The sequence below is a fragment of the Cyanistes caeruleus genome, chromosome 1 (assembly GCF_971803275.1).
Source record: "Cyanistes caeruleus chromosome 1, bCyaCae1.hap1.1, whole genome shotgun sequence".
Taxonomy (NCBI): domain Eukaryota; kingdom Metazoa; phylum Chordata; class Aves; order Passeriformes; family Paridae; genus Cyanistes; species Cyanistes caeruleus.
The window spans coordinates 115,167,042-115,189,712 of NC_141701.1; the positions used below are offsets into that span (position 1 = coordinate 115,167,042).

General features: G+C 36.4%; 1 protein-coding gene across 5 annotated transcripts in view; it reads left to right on the forward strand.

Annotated features, from left to right (window-relative positions):
• ZNF385D (zinc finger protein 385D) overlaps positions 1–22,671 on the forward strand; it is a 411,914-nt gene that overhangs the window by 64,379 nt on the left and 324,864 nt on the right. For 4 of the 5 annotated variants that reach the window (XM_086851775.1, XM_086851772.1, XM_086851779.1 and 1 more), the window contains exon 2: positions 18,000–18,278. In XM_086851775.1, the coding sequence (XP_086707901.1) occupies positions 18,005–18,278 (274 nt within the window). In that variant the 5' untranslated portion in view covers positions 18,000–18,004. Of the gene's footprint in view, positions 1–17,738; positions 17,873–17,999; positions 18,279–22,671 lie in introns of those variants that run through there. The other variant, XM_023919231.2, reaches the window with a different exon arrangement.

The following is a 22,671-nucleotide window of genomic DNA, read 5'->3' on the forward strand; positions in this document are numbered from 1 at the left end:
GAAAAAGACCTGAAAAATAGTCAAAAATCCTTCATAAGGATCAAAAAGAAAAAAAAAAACCAAAAAAGTGGTTAAAAAAGATTAAAATCTGCCTTGTAGGAAGTTTTCTACAAAATTCTGCATGTGGATGTAGGTCCTTCATATAAAACAATAGACAATGAAACCACCATTATTAATACTAAATATTCACTTTCTTCTGTTAGATGTAATCTTGCTGATCCATTTCTTAAAAGCAGAAAATAGCAAACCCAAGTAATAACAAAATGTTGATTGTGAACATGCCTTTCATTTTCTTGTGACAAGTGGCACACATGAGAAGGTATGTGTGAAAAAAATTGTTTTGTGCAAAAATATGAATGTAAGTGTTCTTTCTCTTCATGTCTTAAACTTTGCTAAGGTCAAAAAAAGTTCCATGAGATACTGCATGAAATTTGATGAATTATCTGATTTGATTATATTACAAATTCTGGAAAGCTTGCCAACATCTCCTTGTATTTTATTACAGGGAACTCAATTTTGCCCATGTAACTTTCCCCTACAGTTCTGTTTAGAAAATTTCCACTTTCTTTTTTGCATGTGTATATTCTCAGCTTTCCTTTTTGCACCTTAATGGGTGTGAGCATTTCTCAGTGAGATGTTCTCCTTAGAACTATGACAGTACTGCATGCTGCCCATTGAGAAATCCTCCTCCACAAATTGAAATGAAGGAAACTAGGAAATTGAGGTAAATTATAATTACATTGTAATTAAGAATAGGGCTGAAAAATAAGATTTTCTTTCTGATGTAGAACCAACTAAGTATTCCTTAGAGGCACTAAGTTATTAACATGCTAATGAATTTTTTTTTTTTTTAATTCTGACCAAGTTGTAGCCAGCATGAAAATTGCCAGCATTGACATTTAAAAGAGTTTTTGAATTGCTAAGTGGAAAATTGAAGAGAAATTGATGTTTTACAGTAGAGTGGATCTTTGATTAAATGTTACATGCAATCACCAGTTTTCCCAAAAAGGTGTGGAGTGTAGCACACTTCAGGAAATACTGTCCTAGTATTTTATAATTTTATACTCCTTATGTGAATGTGTTTTATGGGAACACAGGTAATATTGTGCTTTGTGGGTCACTATTCCCATTTTAATATCGCTTCTTGTTCTTTCAAAAAGAGGAAGAATTGTGAATAAATTCCAGAAAGAGAAACAATGCAACTCAGACCTATGTCTCAGGTAACCATATTATTTTCAGTGAAATAGTAGGGAACTTGAATGAAACAACCAAATGAACTCTTGGTTGCAGGAGAACTCGTGTCCCATCTATAGCTGCAGGATTATACTGTGATATACAGTTAAATATTCCCAAAGTTTAGCAATTTTATCATATTTTTATAGCTTGCTTTTGTCACAGATTCAATGTGATTTCATTTGAATCTATAATTTGAGAGAAGAACTGTTCTTGCTTTTTTTGATTGGTTGGTAAATAATTATTAGAAATGCTTCTAAAAGGGCAGAAAAGGGCCCCTTGCTTGTTGGGATCCTTAGATCTACAATACCAAGGCAGAGGATGAAATATCTGTCCTTGAAACTTCCTGCAAGAACGCTCTTTGTGATCATGAAGATGCATAAAATAAGTGTTCTGATTGCTGTTGTTGACATAGAAGAATTGATGTTTACTAAGGTATGCTGGATGTCTTTGACATCTGAACATTATGAATTTAAATTTATTTTGTTTCTTTTTGGCAGCCAGTAGTGTGGATTTAATATGTTTTAAATCAAATTACTGGCTTCAGAGCAAGTTCATTAAGGACTTTGATAATGAAATATTAGAACAAGCGAACTGCATTTCAACATGAGTTAAGTCAAGCACAAGTTTAACTAGGTTCATGAACTGGACTGAATTTATTAGGCTTTCCTTATCTTCTCTTTTATGTTATTAATTGAAAGAATATGCAAATCAAATAAAAGTTCTGAGGATGTGAACCCATAGAAATTAAAGATAAATACATGGTGGCCCCTGAAGTCCTGAGTTTCAATTTCTGAAGAACAGTGATGTTCACCAGTTCTGGGCTTTTCCCCTGTGATCTGGTTGGAGATTTTCACCTATCCAATCAAATTTGATTACTAAATTAAAGGTGAAGAATTACATAAACTTTTGGAGATGGTGAGCTGATGATGAAATGCCTTGGTTCCTCATTCCTTGCCGATGAGCTGTATTTCTGTTATATAAAAACAAGAGTTAGGAAGCTGGCATGTCAGACTATCCACTTGCTGCTGTAAATCCATGTCCCTCTCTTCTCACCCTTTCCCAGGAGATTTGGGTTTTATGCCTGTGCTAGGAAACCTGCATGTCATCCTCTTCTGTCAAGTAACAGCGTTTGAAACAGTCTCTCTAGAAGTGAGCACAGATGCTATTTTTGCACAAGATCATGCTAAGTTCAGTGGTGGTATTGATTTATGTGGAGTTCAGACAACACACACTGGAAATACTGCATACAAATACAATTAAGATGAGCCTAATTCAACTTTACTAGAGTATGAACAACAAGAATTTGTTTATAAAAGTAACTTTATTTCTATTGAAGGCCTAATGTAATTCAGGTTGGGGAAGCTCCTGATGGTGTTGTTATCGCTGGGATATACTCTGTGTATGTGTGGGAGCATGTCTTGGTCTCTGGTAGGTGACATTGATGGCATTGCAAGAGGAGCTCAGTGCACCATGGAAAAGATGGTGAGGTCAGGGAATGAATGATTCATCCGCACTCAGCTCTGCCCAGGGCGCACTGGTGCCTGGTGGGGAAGGAATGACACGCGTGGGCGCCACAGATCGCGATTCCCGTTGTGCAGCCGGACGCCGATTTGTTCCAGCAGGAGTTCTGGTTAGTCCCTCTGTGCACTGGTTTTAGTTTTCAAATGTTAGGATTGTCCTTTTCTATAGGGCTGCCTGAGCTGACAAAATCCTGATTTTACCTTTGATTCCTGTGCAGGCCACTCTGGTTTTCTACATTCTCTGTGCTTGCCGAGATGAATACAGCTCTCCCTCAGCTGGGTTAAAGAAACGTCATAAAAATTCAGGTCATCCCAAACATGATACAATATTTTCCTGAATTTAACCAGTAAAACAAAATCCAGGGAGTCTAGAAGAAATAAATGAGCCAGTTGTAAATTTTATCCATAATTTTTATGGAAGAACATTTCCTGCCAAGCACCTGTACTTAATCTATTACTCAAATGCAGCTAACTTCTCACTTGTTGGGTAATTCTTAAATGTGTGGGAAGATACATCTACCTGCAGCCTGCAAAATCTGTTCCACACTGTTTTGGTAATAACATTCAGCTGTTTTGGAAAATATTACAACTTGAAAGCATTAAACAAATATTGGCAAATTAACTGAATAATTTAAGGAGCAAAGTATACTTTCAGCAATGCAGAAGAATGTGCTTAGCACATAATAGAGTAGCAGCACGTGGATTTCAAGTGCATTTAGCAGATTTAGACCATGCATTGTATTGCATGAATGCATTTGCATAAATGTCTTCATCTGATAATTTCACATTTTTAATGACTAGACTTCATGCCAGAAAATGGCCAACGCTCTCATGATTCTTTTTAAAAGTCCATGTGACTATTGAAACTACTTGCTTGTTTCCCTTATCTAATGATGTTTTTATGATTAAATAGTACTTTAATTATTATACAGTGATTGCTTATTTTAGAAATTGCAGAAATACCTATATAAGTTAGGCTAAAACAATCAACAGAGTATACTAATTGCATGTATGTATGAGTATATATATATCCACACACTATCTATCTCTCTCTATTATCTATATCTCCTCTCCTTTTTCAATTTTGTTTTCTTTTTCTTCACTGATGAACAATTAGTAGAGTGGGTTCTTGTTCTATATTGTGAAAACAGAAAGCTCTTGTCTACATGCTCAGAAATGTGACTGTTTATGGAGATAGGTAACATTAGCAAACGGCTTCCTTCTGGTTGTCTGCTTCCTTCATTACCCCTGCAAATTAGTCTGCTTCTTTCATTATCCCTGCAAAAAGTTCATATCTGAAGTATGAATTCTGCTAAGTCAGCATGAGAGGAAAGCTCAGGGTTGGAATTATATTTCATTATATTGCTTTATTCTAGAATTAACCATGTTTGATTGTACGTTTTGTCAAGGTTGCTGGTTTTTATCTCTGTGGTAAGCAGAAGGCTCCTGCAGGCAGAATAAAAGGCTCTTGGGGCATCATTTGTCAGCTAATCCCACTGTTGGAAAAATGCTCTCTCAGGAGAAGAAAATCCTATGCTGTCTTCACAGTTTTGAGGAAATATTGTGGCACTGTGAAACTTCCTCATACCTTGGGTGTTGGCTACCCTCTTTCATTTAATATTTCACCACTGGGATACTCATGCTTATTGTCAGCTTGCCTTCAGAGGAGACCCATCTACCTTCTGGTATCCTTTGATGGTTCATGTGACAGCAGGAAGAGTGATAGCTGCTTCGTTTCCTACCATAACATCCGTTAGTAGATGACTGTAGTCCTGGCTGTGACCCTTGGCTGTAATCAAGCATGCACCTGGTGGCTATCTCATGGCATTAGGTGTCCAGCACGTGGCAATCATGTGGCAGACATGTGGCAGGCATGTGCCTGACACATCATTCACATGCCAGTCGTGTGCCAAGCACATGACATTTGCACATCCATCATATGGCAATCATGAGCCTGACATTTTTGTACAAAACAGAATTTGAAATGCAGTGACTTAGCATTGCTTGGGCTGTAGGGCTCCGAGGCTGTTGCTCGTCTTTCTCATTAACGTTTTAGTTTGTGCAAGGAAATTTGAAAGACAATTATCTCTTAGTTTGATTAATTCTTAAGTAAATGAAGACCCCTGCAGAAATGCTTGGTATAAGAAGTATCCAGTAGAGATGATCACTGCTTTGGTTTGTGTATGAATTCTTCTTGTGATGAAAGTTTCAGAATTTGCTGAAGCAGCAAAAGATGGGTAATGTGGAATGAAATTCAGTCACAGTCACTTAATCAAGAGTGGTAAGGGTAGTGATCAATAAGTGAGTGATTTGTGAGAAGTAGTTGATGACAGTGAGTGCGTGTTGGTTCTAGATGTGTTTGCTGTAGGAGCAAGGCATGCTGAAGTGGGTAACACTGCTATGCTGCAAGGTAAGCCATTCCCATTTTCTTCCTGACAGTTAAAGGTGATTACAAATGGCATGATTTAGCTGGATTTAAATAATGTTGAGTAAAATAGTGATGATTCTGTCTAAACTAGGGAAATGAGAGGTAGAATGGAGTAGTCTCTTGTATGCAGTGGCTTAGGGGAAGGTCACTTGTTTGATTGTTTGGTTTTAGGCTGTGTTTTTGATGGCTTTCCTTACATGCAGCGTTCACTTTTCATATGCTTCTGTGGTGAACAAATTTAAGGTGGCACAAGGATTTCAAATGGATTGCCATTAAAATGAAGCAAAAGTCTATGAATGTCTATTGGGAGATGAATTTTGTTAACGTGGTTGCTCATAATTCAATAGTTTTTCTCCTGTTGAAGAAACTTTTCAGGGAAGAAACAATACATAGGTTTACAATTGAAGTAGTAATTTGATTTTGTTTGGGTATTATTACCTTATAGAGTTTCTCTGATTGGTCACACATACGTAGACTATTAGTCTAGTGAATTGTAGGTTTGTGAGTCATACACTCAACAATGAAGTTTTAGCTATTGTAATCTTCGTACTTTTTAATCATTAAAGGTTTCCCTTTTCTGATTTTTGTCATACGAATTCTTACTCATGCTGGTAATCCCATTAAAATTCTCTGAGACTGCTAGTGTGAATAGTCTGGTAATCTGGGTCTAAATTAATAAAGGAATCTCATTTCTATTCTTCTAGAGTACAGGTATATAAAACACTGAAAGTGCTTTAAGTGTTCTTTAACCCAAGCTGTAAAAGATCCTATAAATTTCAAAAGTGACGGTTTCTGTAATACATAGCAAGAACAGCAGAAATTATAGTGACTGCTGAGATGCTATGAATTTCCTTTAGTTAAAAGGAAGCTGGGGATCTGGTTCTGCTTTCCACGCACTGTTTTTATGCCAGTGTAATTCCACTGACTTCTCCTGATCAGCATCTGTGTAGTGTGTGTGTGTGTGTGTATATATATATATATATATATATATATGTATATATGTACATCTTGCCATTTCAGGGAAACTGATCAAGTTAGGTGTCTGAGCTTTAGTGGGAGAAGCACCATGTTGTAAAACTCTGTCAATAGCGAAAGATCACTACTACCATTGCGTTTAACTTTTCTCTAACTTCTTTAAAAAGTTAATTTAGATCAAATTTATGTACATGTCCAGTGACCTGCAGTGTTTTAGATTGAGGTGAATTGGAGAAGGTAATTCTTAGAAAAAAAACCCTTGAAATATCAGGCAGTTTAGTATTTGTCAAGTATTCTTACCCTTTGCCATGAAATTATTTTTCAAAATGAGTTAATCTTGAAAATTTCATGTATATTTTATCAGTGTCTTAAATGACTTTTACTGCTAACAAATATTTTAATGCAAAGTTGAGTCACCATTCTGAAAAAATAAGTAGCTGAGCAAATCCCAGGGATTTTTATAAACTTGTTCTATGTATAATAGAGTTTATAAGCTGCTTCATCAGATTCAGCATGCCTGAAGGAAGAAACTTCATAGATCTTCCAGGGCTTTGAATTCTACCATGCAGGACTTCTCAGGGCTTTTCAACATTTTCAGCCTACCCGACAGGTTGAGAGACGTTGCAGATGGCCAGCAGAGCTAGAAAGATTTTACACACTCAGCAGGGGAGTCGTTTTTGCAGATCACAGTGGCTGAGCAAAGTGCTCAGGCTTCTGAAAAGCAACAGCTCAGGGTCTGTGAGCGCTTGCTCATAGAGAAGTGCTGCCCTGAAGGTCTCCCAGAGAAGGCTGGAATGCTATTTTACTTTGTGTGTGTGTGGTGTTATTCCCATGCGTTCCATGATTCTTTTCCAGAAGTGCGTCCAAACATTGGAAGATGTTTCAGAAAGAAGCATTGATACTTTTTAATTATTAGCAATGGATGCTATATAAAGCCCAACAAAAAAATAACATGGTGGTGCAATCCTGAAGGTGGTGATCCAACACAACTTTGCATTGAAAAAAATGTATAAAAAGATACCGATTTCTGCAAAATTAGGAAAATCTGTTATGTTTTTGAAGGTTTTTTTTGTATTTTAACATTAGTGAGGCATAGTCATTGATTAATGTGTTGAGTAAGCTCCTGGGCCTCTCTGACAGGCTTTAAATTTTGTGGAAGATGCTCCTGGACTATGCCGTGCAGTCAGTATTTCAAACAGGGGCTGCACTTTTAGAAGCAAAGTGAAGCAGCAGTTCTTGCTTTGGAGGGGAGGTATAGGCTTGTGTTCTCTACTTTGTCCATGTTTTCCTGCATTTCCATACTTTTACTGTGGAACTATATATGTCCAAATTTCAAATAGCTAACGTATTTCAGAGATCTTGCATCAATAAACACAGAAATAATTTCCAACCCTCCTCTTACACTTAGCTTAAAAGCTATTTTCATACATGTGCCTGATAAAAAATATAAGCAAATTCTCCATAATATGCCCTGCCTTCATTTTCCACACAATTCAACAGAGAAGTGAGTTATATTCATGGGAAAGTAATGCAAGGAAAAAGCTAGTGCAATAAATATCTCATTGTACAGGACGTCCTCTTATGTCCTGATATTTTATGATGCATTTTCCTGAATTTACACTGGCACATATACTCACCCTCTGGGACTATAACAATCATGCCTTAAAAATATATTTACATTCACTAATAGTGAATCACCTGAATTTATCCCAAATAAAAAATAAATCATCCTACTTTCTGTATTCAGTAATTAGATTCCTTTTGCACATTTTTATTTTTGATGCCTAAGCAGTTCTATAAATGGGTTACATCTGGGTACTGTGATGAAAAGGTTATTAGAAATGTGACACAGACAGATAGTCCTTGTGTTAAAATAATTCCCCAGTGGCATAAGCGAAGCTCTACACTGGCCTTATGTGGCTGTAAGAAAAAATTTTAGTTGCTGCTCTGGGACGCTGTGTCATCCCAAGGAAACAAATAGGTCCAGGTCCCACAATTTGTCTTTCAGATTTTTTTAACAATGCATGCCCAGGATAGTCTGATTTGCTAGACATTATTTTTAGATCCCTAGTATTGATGAAGAGATTCAGATAAATGTGTAGTTGACGTGCAGAAACATTATCAGCTGTGGAGACAACAGCGAAGGTATTGTCTGTCGAGCCATGATAGAGAATATGCTTTTTAAGTTCCACACAATATGTTTATACTTCTCAGCTAAATTTGTAACAGCTACCCAAAAAACCACATGCTGTAATCTAGCAGAAAATATGTTCGTATTACCATGAATGCAGGGGTGAATGCAGTATTTAAAGAAAACACAATCTAAAGGTTCAAGAGTAAGATAAACAACAATAAGTTTCACAAGCACTTGCAAAAAACATCTGCTAACCTTTCCAAACACAACAGACTTTCACCTTGATGTGTTTGCATTGCTTGGAAATGATCTTCCCTCCATTAAATTCAACACTAAATGGCCCAGTGGGTGTAATGAAGCAATAACATAATAAAAAAAAAAAATCCCTATACTTGTAAATGCTGCCAGAGCTATCTGAATGTTTTATAATGAGCCTATAATCTGAAAAAAATGGTTCCTGCTGTGAAAGTATAAATGATGATATTCAAACATAAGACCTTTTCCTCAAGTTGTTTTTTTTTAAAGGAGGTATTTTTAGAACTGTGTTTAGAGAAAGGCAAAAGTAGAAGTTTTTGTTTGATTCAGAAATGTCTTCCAAAGGGGTAACTAATGGTAGCACTAAAATTGCTCTTTTGGTCTTCTATGGTTCCTGTGTTTTCAAGGTCTTTTGTTTAAAAATATCCACACAGCAATTCCCTAGAACAAATGTATAACAAAATGGAGATTGTCTTTTGGATGTTTTTATAGTAGGACCGTAGAAGGTTTGAAAATTCAAACCATAAAACTCTGAAAATCTTTGGAAATTATCTTTCAAATGACAAGAAATAATAATTTCTAAAAGTACTTAGATTAAAAAAAATGAAGGAAAACCCCACAATTTTTAGGCATTTCTCCTGAACTGAAAATAAAATAAAAAAAAAATCTTATTTTTAGTTATCTCTTGCTTGTAGCCTTTAATTTTCTCTTCCTCACTGTTATTACATTTAGTGCCAGTTTATTTTATTTCATGTCTAAAGGCTGCCTTTTTTGTGCATAACCAAGATTTTAGGGGTTGAACTGTCTTTCTAAAAATTATTATTCTTTATACTGCAATGTTTGGGTTTTTTGAGGAAAGTGGTGGTTGTTTATTTTTTTAAACAGAATTCCCACAGAGCTTATTCATGTGGTTTGCCTTTTCAGTTCTTTTCCTGTTTCATTTTGTAGATGCATTTTCATCAGCACATTGCCAAAATACTTATTTCTGAAATGCTTAATCACCAAAGAAAAAAATAGTGCCTGTGTATCTAAAGAGATAACCTATCAGAAAACTTGTCACAAACATTAACTGAAACTTAATTTTAAAAATTGCCTACTTGGATACAGTGGTAGTTAGTGATTGTATTGGAGTGTTAAAAATGGAACTTTCTTATCTGCAAAAATGAGTTGATCATTATGCCCAAACAACAATCCATGCTCTTGCTTTCTGCTGAGATAAAGTTTTGATTGGCTATTTAGGTACTGAGAAAACTAAAGATATTGAAGGTGGAAAATGGCACTTATAGGGTATCTGAATGACAGGTTGTTGCCTGATTTCACATATGGGAGCTGATCCAGAGAGACTGTAAAAAGTTATTTTTATCTATGAAATCAAAAGTAATATTCTTGTATCAGCAATGGTGTGGCCAGCAGGACCAGGGCAGTGACTGTCCCCCTGCACTGGTGAGGCCACACCTCAAATCCTGTGTTCAGTTTTGGGCCCCTCACTACAAGAGGGATATTAACTGCTGGAACATGTCCAGAGGATGGCAATAAAGCTGGTGAAGGGTCTGGAGCACAAGTGAGGAGGAGCACTGATGAGCGCTGGATGTGCTGATGAGTGTCTGGAAAACTGGTGAGGAGCAGCTGAGGGAGCTGGGATTTTTTAGTCTGGAGAAAAAGGGGCTCAGGACCTTATTGCTCTCTGCATATACTTGAGAGGGGGGTGTATCCAGATGGGGATTTGTCTCTTCTCCCTGGTAACAAGTGGTAGGAGATGTCTTCAAGTTGTGCTAGAGGTTTAGATTGGATTCATGGAAAAATTCCTTCAACAAAAGGGTTATCAAGCACTTGAACAGGCTGCCCAGGAAACTGATGGATTTGCCATTTCTGGGGGTATTTGAAAGACATGTGGATGTGGCTCTTGAGGACGTGGTTTACTGGTGGACATGGCACTGCTGGGTTAACAACTGGACTTGGTGATGTTAAAGATCTGTAACAACCTAAGGGATTCTATGATTATAATTCCCTATTCTATTTTTTCCCTTCCCTTTAAAACCTGTTCTGACTGCCTACTGTCTCAGAAACATTGCTAAACCCGAGGTATTGTCCAGCAGAGGCAGCCTGAATTGCAGTTGCATGTTTCTGTTCCTTCTTTTTGAGTTCAGTCAATTTGGACTAGTGTTGATAGGAGCTCCGAGGCTGTGAGAGCAATTTCCGTATGCAAAAATCTAGAATATGGAGAAAATCATGCACTTCAGGTTGCTTGACAGCAATGAATTTTCTTGGTAGGCAGAGCCTGCACAGCTTTGCGAGCTCTACCATTTGTTGTGTTAATTACTGCCTCAGGTACAAGGTCTGTACCACAATATACTGCTGGTGGAGAGGGAAGTGAGGAAACACAAACTGCACACCTTACCTGCATGGGAGGAGCATCCCTCTGGACATGGGTAACACACACATAACTGAACCTGTGTCTTTTCCTGGCCCTATTTTATGCAGAAATCTTTGTTTTCACAAGGACCATTTCTGAAAACAGATTGAATAAGCAGCAAATGAGGGAGTTTTGGTGGCTTTTAAGTCATCACAGTAGTGCTTCTCAGATTTTAGAAGCTGATGTTTGCAAATTAATTACTTGGCCTTTAAATAGTTTCAAACCACCCAAAGTGCTCCATTATGTTAGCACAGGCTTGAGAAATAGATATGTATTACTAGCTAATTGAATAACATATGGTGTTGATTAGTGCTTAGCTCTTTTTATAGAACTCAATTAAAAAACTGACTGCAGTATATTTTGAGACTATGAGATGTCTGTTGGTAGCTTCTGGCACGAGGGAACTGCTGAACCAAGAAATGATGAACTTTTTCTGTTTAGTCCATCTATAAGTTCCTTTAGGATCTCTTTAGTCCATGTGGCTGTGATGGGAGATAGGCTTTGGGTTTGTTCATTTGCTGCAGTATTGAAATGCAGCCTTTCCTGAAAGATTTAAGTGCTCTCCAGGCAATGCAAAACAAAAGCCCAGGCTTTTATTTTCTGTGCTTTTGCTTAAGGTATACAAATATACAATGAACCTATTTCAAACTGGTATCTATTGTTATAGGGAGGGTTCAGTTTGCAGAGATGCATTTCTCGGGAGGAGTCCTAGTACAGACACATGAAATAATAAAACCCTCCAACCCCAAATAACGTCAATCTCGTTTTGCCTCATTCCCTCTGAGCAAGAAGCATGTGTAGAAAACCTGCCTTTATTTCTTTTGCTTGATGCAGTTTTTGCTTAAGAGATTATTTTCCTCTTAGACTCCACAAAAACACCTGAGATGATGATCATTATGATCTTCTTATTATTCCCATAGATGATTGAAGTGGTGTAGCAGGTAGCAGCAGTGATCAGACTGGGAGGAGCTGGTAGGATGCAGAGAAGCAATAAACAAGAAAATAAGATGTTTTTCTCCCTGGTTTTTCTTGCCCCCCCTGCTAAGATGCCGCTTTTACTCTATTTTGTGTGGAATATTTAAAGAGAAAATATGGTAAATATTGGCTTCAAAGGTGATTTGATCTGAGCTGTATTAGGTACACAGCAAGAAGAGATACTGAGTTTTATCACTGATTAGTAATTTAGCTCTTGGGTGTATGACCTGACAAACTCTTCCTTAATTTTTAGAAGCAAGTAATTATTCTTGCTACTAAAACTCATAGTAGAAAAGCCTTCTTACAGTGTAAAACTATTTAAGTCATATGTTTTCAATATTTTCAAATATTGAAATTTATTATGTGCTATTTAGTATTTGAATTTAATCTGAATTTAATTTAGCTCAGAAAAAAAGGAGGTTCTGAAAAATCAATTGGTTTCTAAGAAGCATTTCAGGTCCCAGTAGATTCCTATTCCACAGTAGCTCTTCCACTGAAATTGTCTGTCCGTCCATCCATCCATCCATCCATCCATCCATCCATCCATCCATCCACCCACCCATCCATCCACCCATCCATCCCAGATGGGTCCTGCAGCATATCCCAAAGGTTACTCAGGTCATTTGGGAGGGATCTCTGTTTCACAGATGAAGTGCTTCCACCACCAGTGACCTTTCACCGCTTTTCTGATTAGTTCTTTTTGCTGTGTGTTTGTTCTGGCACAGCCATGATGTGCAAAATGGGCTGTTCATGACCAAGTCTCTCTGGGCTCTAAACCAAGAGCAGGTGCAACTGGGACCAGAACCAGAAAGCTACAGTGTTGGGATCATCCAGTGATAATGGGGGGGTGGAAGAAGCCAAGAATATTTTATTTTTGTATTCCTGATCCTTCCCTCAGGCTGCCCTGCCCCCACCCTCCATGTTTAAAATAGATGGCAATATTTTAGGCTTCTCCCAGGAATAAATTTCTAGAGCTAGCATTTTAGTCAGTGAGATCAATTAAAGGTTGCAAAGGCAAGTTAGCACTCATGGGCTTTTTGGTAAAGGCATCACAAGTACCCAGTGCAGCAGGGAGCTTGGAGGAGCATAACATAAATAGGAAAACTTCAGCACAGCCCAGTTTTGGGAAGGGTCCTGACACATAGTTTCACTCACAGCATGAAGAATAGTCTTAGAAGCCTGTAACCTATGTCAACTGGTGATGTCCTATTACCTGAAAGATATAGCAACAAATTTACGAAGATTTAAAAGATAAGAAGATTCCAGTTATTACCAGAGGTCCTTTTGTGTAGCTTGCTACTAACATCCCCCAAATGTGTGAAAACTGACAAGGTGAGAATAGTGATAAGTGATCAGTCTCTCTCTTTTTTTCCCCCCCTTTTTAATTTTTCTTTTCTTTTTTAAACTTTGCATTAACAACAGTTTCTTGAAAGCATTTGTTGTTATCTGTTGAAATATCAGAAAATCAGTATGATTAATATTACCTGCAGAAGTTCAGTCCTTTTAATGATTGGAGAGACATTATTGCAAGCAGAGCAAGATTTATCCCATCTAACTTGAGATCTACAGCATAGACATCTGCAACTGAAGAAGACTGCTTTTTTCTGACAACAAAACACATGAGTTTATGCTTTTGTCTGCTTCATAGTGAGATGACTTTCCATAGGCCTTCTTAGTGAAATATAAAGTGTCTAGGAATAGAATCTGGGAATGAGTAACTGAGATGCAAACACCTGCATCTTTGATGATTGCTACTTTAATGTCTTTCACAGTTTTGAAATGAAATATTAGAAATCCCTCAATACTGTAATTAGCGGACTTTGTCCTTAATTCCCTGTCCATCTTTTCTATCCTTCAGCTATTATGGGAATATATTTATTGTAGCAACCTCTTGGGAGGTAGACAAGGAGATGTGTTTTAAGATGCAAAGAATATAGGATGGTTTGGGTGGGAAGGGACCTTAGAGATCACTTAGTTCCAACTATCCTGCCATAAGAAGACAACCTTCCACTTGGCCAAATTATGCAAAGCTCCATCCAACTTGGCCTTGAACCCATCCAGGGATGGGGAGTCGACACTATTTCTCTGGGTAACTTGTTCCAGTGCTTCACCACACTTATGAAGAGGAATTTTATCTAATCTAAACACATCTTCCTTCACCTTGAGGCCATTTCCCCATGTCTTATCACTAGCCCTTGTGAAAAGTCCCTCTTCAGCCTTCTTGAACCCCCTTCAGGTACTGGAAGGTTTCTATAAAGTCACCCTGAAGCCTTCTCTTCTCCAGGTTGAGCTGGGTCATTTATCAGTGGCAAGAGGTCTGCATTGAATTCAACAGACTGAGGTACACAGTGGTCTCTGGAATTCATGTACTCTGTTGGCCTCTTCACTCTACACAGTGTGTTTGAGTATTACATACACAGGGCCAAAGTCATGGCCCAGGATGTAGCTACATTATCTAAGTCAGCAAACACCAAAAATTGTAGTTGTGCTGGTTTTCCATATGGGACAGTTTTCTACTTTACAAAGCTATAATGTCATGCAAAGTTCATTTTACTGGTAAGCATCATTGAGCCAAAATTGAGTTCAAAGCCCCAGGGAAAATAAATGTAAGCACTTCCCCAGAATGCTATTTAAATTGGCATGAAATTTTGGGATCTTGGTTGCCTTAGTTTATTCATTTCTAGTGCTCTACAGGCTTCATTAGGGCCCCTGAAATTGAGAAGCTACCTTTCTTTTATGGGGAAAACATAGTTCTCTGCAAAACTGATGACTTCAAAAGATATGTAACCAGTACAGTTGACATGAACTCTAATATGATGGCAGTGAAAGAGGTTTTCATTTTAAGTCTATCCACATATTATCAAGACAATAAGACACTGATAGCAATTAAAAATTGCTTTTAAAATTAAGTTTTTCTAACCATATTCCATGTAATTTTCCAATAGGATGAACTAAGCAGTCTTTCCTTACCAATTAAAATCACTGCCTAAACATTTTTACTCCAGAAAATGAAAATATGCAATGATGCATGCATGAGCTGAAGGCCTGTTGCTTCATGAGTTAGACTGCATGTGTATTGGCTTACACATTGGTGGATCTTTACAAGATTTTATGAAATTGATATTTTTTTTCCTGTTTCTTTAAAAACACCATTTGGAGTGGTAAATTGTATTGTAAAAGTAATTCACCAAATTATCCTCAAATATTTCCCTCTTCTTCACAACTTGCTATCTTTATTTACTTGTTCATTAAGAAATACTGAATAAGAATGACTCAGAATGTTTCAATCAGAAACTGTTTCTGTTCTTAAAAACATTTTTCTTCACATTTTCAATTTTTTTTTAAAATGGATAATTTTGAGTACTGCCATGTAATGCTGATTTTACAGCAAGTGATTTGCACAGGTTTGTAATATGCCACTTTAGTCCTTTAGCAGTGCCATTATATTTTCAGAAATCACAGTGTATCTGTAAGGAAAATGGTGATGGACTGTAGTGTATATATTTCTGTAGTATTGTATATATATAGTAATGTATATATTTCTGTATATATTTCTGAAGCTTCTGTTTTCCTAGTTGTTACCTAAACTTCAGTTATAAGTTATCCCTTTCCTGTGGGTTTGAGAGTGACATGGACATACACAAAAATCTATTGCAGCTCTGCTGTCACACACTTCTCTAAGGAAAACATATGGTAGATGTACAAATCACTTATTTCCAAGGTGGAATTTCCTTTTTTATTTTATTTTGCCATAACTGAGTGTGTTTTGTAATTTTGTTTTCTGGAATGAGATTATAATGCAAGACAGATTCTTTATGTCATAAGACTTTCAAGGATTAGACTGTTTTGACTAGAATATTAGAAGGATGTAATATAATTTTATTAGACTGCCAGCTTATGTGTGTAAATGTCTCAAAAGGAATGAGACATGCATGCACATAGCATACAATTTTTAATTTACTAGATTATATTTTCTTACAAAATCTTGTTTCATCTTGGTTGAAAAATCTGTTTAGTTATAGTAATCTTATGCCTATATGGCTAGCACTATAGCTCTAGATATATTGTTCTTGTAATTTTAAATTCATACTGCTCTCTAGTGGGGAATGCTTTCAGTGCAATAGATTATACATATATATATATATATTCATATATTCATGTACAACATGTATATAAACCAGGATTACTGAACTGTTGCTGATGTCTAGGCCAATTTGGTAAAACTATAGTGATAGCAATTTAATCCTTATACTGCTTTGACTAAAGACTGAATTTACTAATTTAAAGTATTTTAGACAGATGAATCTTTGGAACCAATAGTATCTCCAGCAAATTCCAGAAGGGCTGAGAGGTCTGTGCTTCTTCCTCAGGAGAAACCTCCTCCTTCTCTTAGGAGAAATATGCTACAGGTCTGCTATTGAAAATCATCAGGTTTTCTCCCAAGCTTCTACAGTCTTGTAATGTCTTTTGGGACATTTGTAATTTGTAGTTGAAAGTTCATCTCATCACTGTTGGTGTAGTAGCCTTATTATAATAAATAACTACTTTTATGATATTTTTTTTCCCTCTGTAATTTTGCTTTGGAAGGAAGTGTTTAGCCTGCTTTCTCATCTCTTGCTTTCAACAGCTGAAGTCCTAGATAAAGGTTGACTGTACACAGAAACTGAAATAATACTGACAGAACCAGTTGAGTAAGGTTTAAATCTACAGCAAGTGCAGAGGTCCTCTCAGACTTGAGTGTGTACTTTCTTAAATGAAATGGGCTTTAGTTAGCATAAAAGAGCACAATGCTAATTACATAGCAAGCAAATCTGAAAACTGAGATTGAAGCTGATTTGAGTATTGATAGACTTTAGATTTTCTTCTTTAGATAAATTTGTTTTTGTGATTTGATTTGAAGGCAGTAATTGTCTTTAAATCCTTGGGAGATCTGGCAAAAACGTTAAGCTGATGAAATTTAAGTCATTTGAAGCTATCTGAAGAACGATTTGCAGCATTTTGTTGTAATCAGACCCAAATCTGGGGGCTTGTTTAGTCTAGTTTGAGGCACTGAAACTTTTCTGGACCTGGCATTAAAGACCTATTTTCTTGTGTAGCTTCAATAATCTTTTTTTTTGTCTCTAGGTTGATTGATTTGTGAATTAGAGACCAAATAGTATCATCGTATTTAGGGCTGCAGTAATTTTGTCACTCAAAGTATAAATTAGATTTTTTGTGTAGACCTTCATTTATTCACTAAGTCTGGGTGAACAAGCACTTGAAAGATTTATATGGTATATAAAGGTCTCATCAAAATGCTAAGTTGGTATAACATTTGGCATTCCTTGAATAGTGAATTAGGTTTGCAGTGCTCAGAGCATTTCTTCACCTATACCATTTCTGCTCACTTTTAACTGCAGAAGCTCATGGTTATATTGGTTGCACTTGAAGTTCTGCAGATGGGCTTATCTTCTCCTCTCTGTACTTGTGGCTGTCTGATACTAGCTGAATCTAAGCTAACTGTCCTTCAATTGTAATCCTGGGTGATTAAGATAAGAAACTAATAATGTGTTTATTTGTCTTTGAATGACTCTAAATGAGAAAGTTATGAAATTATTAGACTTGGGCTTGAAAGCAATCACAGGAAGTGGGAAGAGGATGACTAGGGTTGCTAAATATTTAATAAACTCAAGGGTGAGGTCTGTGCAGTTAAGCTTGTTGAACTAATATATAAGGTGGGGGTGGTTCTTATGTTAATTATACCTTCTCCCCCTTTTTTTTCTATTGACTAAAGGGCTGTTTTGTCTAATTTTTTTTTCTCAGCTCCTGCAGTGTTTTTACCCTTTCTTGGATAAGTTATCACAGGAGACGCCACATCCAGATCTGATGGGCTCAGCCTTGGGCACTTGGCTGTGAAGTTAGTTGAGTTACGTAGAAGGACTGCAAAATATATGACTGTAAATATGTAAAAATATAAAATGCAAAAAATTAATTTCTGCCTTTTAGTGCTTTGCAGATGTCACTGTCTTGTCTATATTATTTTGTGTTCTTAGCAATTTTCTCTCATATTTTTTTTCTTCTCAGAAAATATGAAGAAGCCCTGGAGCCCCGATTTGCCAGTTGATAACCAGTCATACAATTCAGATTTCACACCTCTCCCAGACAGAGAAGGTGAGAAAGAATTAGCACCTGATGGCACAGAAGAAAAGAAGGAGAGAGAAAAGAAACACACCAATTTCACTTTGTGTAATGTCTGTAACATTCAGCTAAACTCTGCTGCTCAGGCACAAATCCACTACAATGGCAAATCCCATCAGAAGAGGTTGAAACAGCTCAGCAATGGAAATCTCAAAAGTGATAATGGTAAGCATTATAATATATAGATCTTTGCCGTGTTTTGATCTGAGAATTGCAACAATATGCACTGTGTTGATATATATGAATATAAACTTTGTTTCATTCAGACAAAAAATACTTTGAAGTTTCAGAAAAGGCTTTTGGTGACTTCAGAGTGCTGGAGGTCATCCCTAGCATGAGCATCTGGCAAATAGCTAAACATATACCATCTGTGTTATTACAAGAGTTTTCATTTTATATTTTATTTACATAATGATGTTGACTCAGATTCTTTCTCATTTCATTTGCATTTTGATGGTTTCCAGCATAATCAGTGATATTCTATATTTCACAGTCTACTAGAAAGGTTATCCTTGTTAGGGGCGTGCTTGCTTTTAATGAATGTAAGCTGGTTGTGAAATAAACTGGAACAAGTGCATTGTAACAGAAATACATTCCCAAACTCCTTTCACTTCAGCTTGCTTATTTGGGGTTCAGTCCACAGCTAGCATAAGTTTGTTTAAAGATCATGGCTGAAGTGAAACATAATTTCACTTAACATAATTTTGCTGGAGCAAAACTTATTATGACTTTAATTGATTTCATTGACAGCTTTGGGCAAAGCATTTTGTAGTAGACATATTCTTCAATCATCAGAGTGAATTATGATCCCCAAAGAAAAACACATTTGTGGCTTTTTGTACTAAGGCAGATTAGATAATAGAGGCAAGATAATAGCAATAGCTAAATGCAGTAGACACAAGAAAAAACGAATTACCACGTTTCAATTTTCTCAATTTAATTGCAGGTAGTACTCAACTCTGCTCTACCATGGGTAGCGTTGTACTGCACTGTTCTGTCTGCTTCTGTGTGCTATGTCAGAGAAATAATTGTCTTAATATGTTGTACTTAGGACTTTCAGGCTTTCTTTCTCCATATCACACGTGTTGCTTGCTATTTTGTGCCTTGAGTTACTTCCTGCCCCACCTACAGAAGGATACACAAAACAACAATCCTTAGACAGAAATTCGTATTACTTTTTTAATAGTCTCTGCTTTGTTCCCATATTAACAGTAGGGAATAACATCAAAATTTTGCCTAAATATGTTGGATGTGAGTGCTTTTCTGTGTATGAGGTGTTGCTCATTTCTCTAAAACACAACAATAAAACAGATAACACCCCCATAATATTCAAAAATCCAATTAACTGTAGTCTTTAAGTGGCAGGCAGGACTGCAGCATTTGACAATGTTCTGAGCTCAGGCTTAGAAGAAAATACTACTACCATTAGTAGGAGCTGTGGAAATGCATAAAGAAAGATTGATTTCCTAATTGATTAAAGGTGCAATGTGGTTATCCACAAATGCATTCTCTATAAAACCAAATAAACACAGTCTAATTTATTGCTATCTTTGGTTTAGGATGAATTGTTATTGTCATTATTAGCACAACAATTTTGCTAATGATAGAAAGATTTTTTTTTTTCTGCAGTTCATTTTTCCACTTTAATCCCTGATAATGAAAGAATTAGTAATTAAGCAATGCTGAAATTAGTATCAAAGAGCTTCAATCGTGGTTCAACATTTATATTCTGGAGAGGCTCGAACTAGCAGTATGGCAGCATATTTATTATTTCCTCCTTAAAAATATCCTATGTTGTGTGTAGCTGCATCCATTTGTAGTCAGAAAATAGCTGATTGATTATCTAGCTCTTTGTTTCAAAGTGCAATTATTTTGGGGGTTTATGTGAAATTTAAGGATTTTCAAATTTGGCAGATCTTTGAATATTATCAAAAGTAGTGCTCCACTGAGAAAATGATGTAGGGTAGGGTATAAGGAAGTGATTTTTCACATGTCACCAACTTCAGTTCTCTTCAACTGAAGGTTATAAATTAGAAAGACCAGTATAAAATATTTCTTGCTAGGAGTTAGAACTGAATTAGAACTGAATATTTGAGTATCCATCCTCCCTGCACTTTGAATTGAGACGCTGTTTGAGATGCCTTTTCTAAGATGAGTATAAATCATAACATGAGAATCCTTTTACCATAATTGGTTTTGTCATAACTTGTATGCCTGAAATATGGGCAATGTTTTTTTGACAAATGATTGTTTTGTTGATGAGACCCCAGCAAGCACAAGTCACATATGACCATGACTAAACAAATTATGACTTGACCATTGCAGTTCATCATGTACATGCAAATTGAGCTTTTTGAAGGTCATTGATATAACTATTACACATACACGTTGTTTTCTCAATGTATGTCAGAAAGATACTCTGTTGAAGAGAATGGTATTTCTTGTGTGGAAGTCTGTCACAAAAGGCAGCTGTTGTGCTTGATGTCCACATTAGTGAAATAATAATCCTAGAGACTAATTTCTGCTGTAAATTAAACATATGTAAATGTTCTGCTTTATGCATTATCCTCTAAGGTTTTGTCATTATAGTTACTCATTATGTCTGGACATATGAGTGAAGTATCTGTACTATGCACAAGGAAACTTAATTTCTAAATACATTGTTTCACGAACTGTACACTCTTATAGATGCCTTTGCAATGCTGGATACTTGCTTGGAACTAACATACATGGAAAGATTGGGAAAAAATATTGGAGTTGTGATTTCTCATTTTATTTCATCTCCAAATCATTCCCACAAAGCAGGATAAGTTTGTGTGTTCTGTATCACAAAAGGATAATAGAAAGGAAGGATTGGTTAATGTGAAACAAAAGCCCATGTCTTGTTCCAAAATAATTTTCAATGGACTGCTGAACAGAGGTAGGGTTCAGCTGTATTAGCATTTGACTGTGTAATTAGAGTTGTCATGCTATAGTCATCATCTTCCAGCTGTGTGAAGTAGCTTTTGTCTGTTGGATGTGAGTAACAAAATTTACTATACTTGAATATCTCTGCCTAATTTCATAAGGTAAGTTGCTTATGCACAAAGCCTGTTAACAACTACAAATACCTAATCAGTAAATAATGTGCGTTATGGGGTTAAAAGCAGTGTTTCTTTGCTGCTCTGATGGAATCTGGACTGTATTTGAATAACCAGATATACTCTGGTAAGTTTTGTTACTTGCTTATGTGTCTGTTTGGAAGCTTTACTGTACAATACCCATGTGGGTCCTTCCTGGGGCAGGGCAACCTCAGAACAGCATGCTGTGCAGCCACAAAAGGGATGTGAACCCAGTGTCTCTTGTGTCATTACTTGGTACAATGGTTTGTGATGACTTAACAGGACATAGTGAGACATCAGCATTTCTGTTACTGAACACTATGTGCTTGGGAGCAACACAATTTTCTGTGTACCTTCCTCCTAATAATTGGCTTTTATGTCTCTTAAAATGACTTCTCACACTTTCCTCATTACAACCCAGAAAATATTCTTCTTACTGGTGATTTTTTTTTGCCTTTCTGCTCTCATGTGTGCAGTACAAAGGTGAGAAGAAATCTCGGTGGAGATTTTGATTGTGTTTTGGGATTAAAAGAGGGCAAGATGCAGTTCCTATCTTGTCTGCTGGCATTGCACCACTTCTCATAAAACCCACCTGGACACTGTGGGAAATTGTTTATTCTAACTAGCAGGAGAAAAACTCATATTCCTACTGACAGAATGGAAAAATAACTGTGAACGCAAACATATAGCAGCACCAGTGAGAAAGCTGATGTTTCTAAAATTTTATGTAACCTAGAATTTCTTCTGTGCATTCTCTTGTGTAAATTGCTGAATCATCATGAGGGAATGAGGCATGGTTAGGACAAAAACCTAAAACTGCTTTCCTCTGCAATACTTCCTACAATATATTAGAGAACAAGTGGGAAAATAATGAAGGAGGTGAGCAATGTCACAAAATTAATATAATTCCTTACACTTTAAACAATGATTTCTGAACCATTATTCTTTTGAAACACAGGAGGCAGTGAGGCATTTGGTGGTGGTTTATTTATCTAGCGCTCTAAATTCATAACCCAGACCAAAGACTATCCAATTTAGTATGTTTTATTTACTATCTTTTAAACTAAACCAAACTACAACATTTTTTCACTAAGATTTCTTTAAAGTAAAATTTTATTTTATTGTCAACAAGGACATTGAGTACATTGAAAACAAGGAGCAAAAAATATCAGAGTTGAGTATATTTTTTTCCCCCTTGCTAATTTCAAAAAGCAAATTCCTTAATTCAACACTTAATATTACTTTAGAATGAATGATGATTTGATTGTTAGGTAAGGAGTATTATGAAATATGCACTAAAAATGAATGTTTATGTCCCACATTTTATTCTTTTTTTCAGCCTCATTCGGTAGTTAAATCTAGTTTCCTACAACAACTTTTGAGATGGCAGTTTCCTTAAATCTACACAATAAATTTTCTGCACACTGGTCAGAGAAAATGTTTAATCTTTCACAACT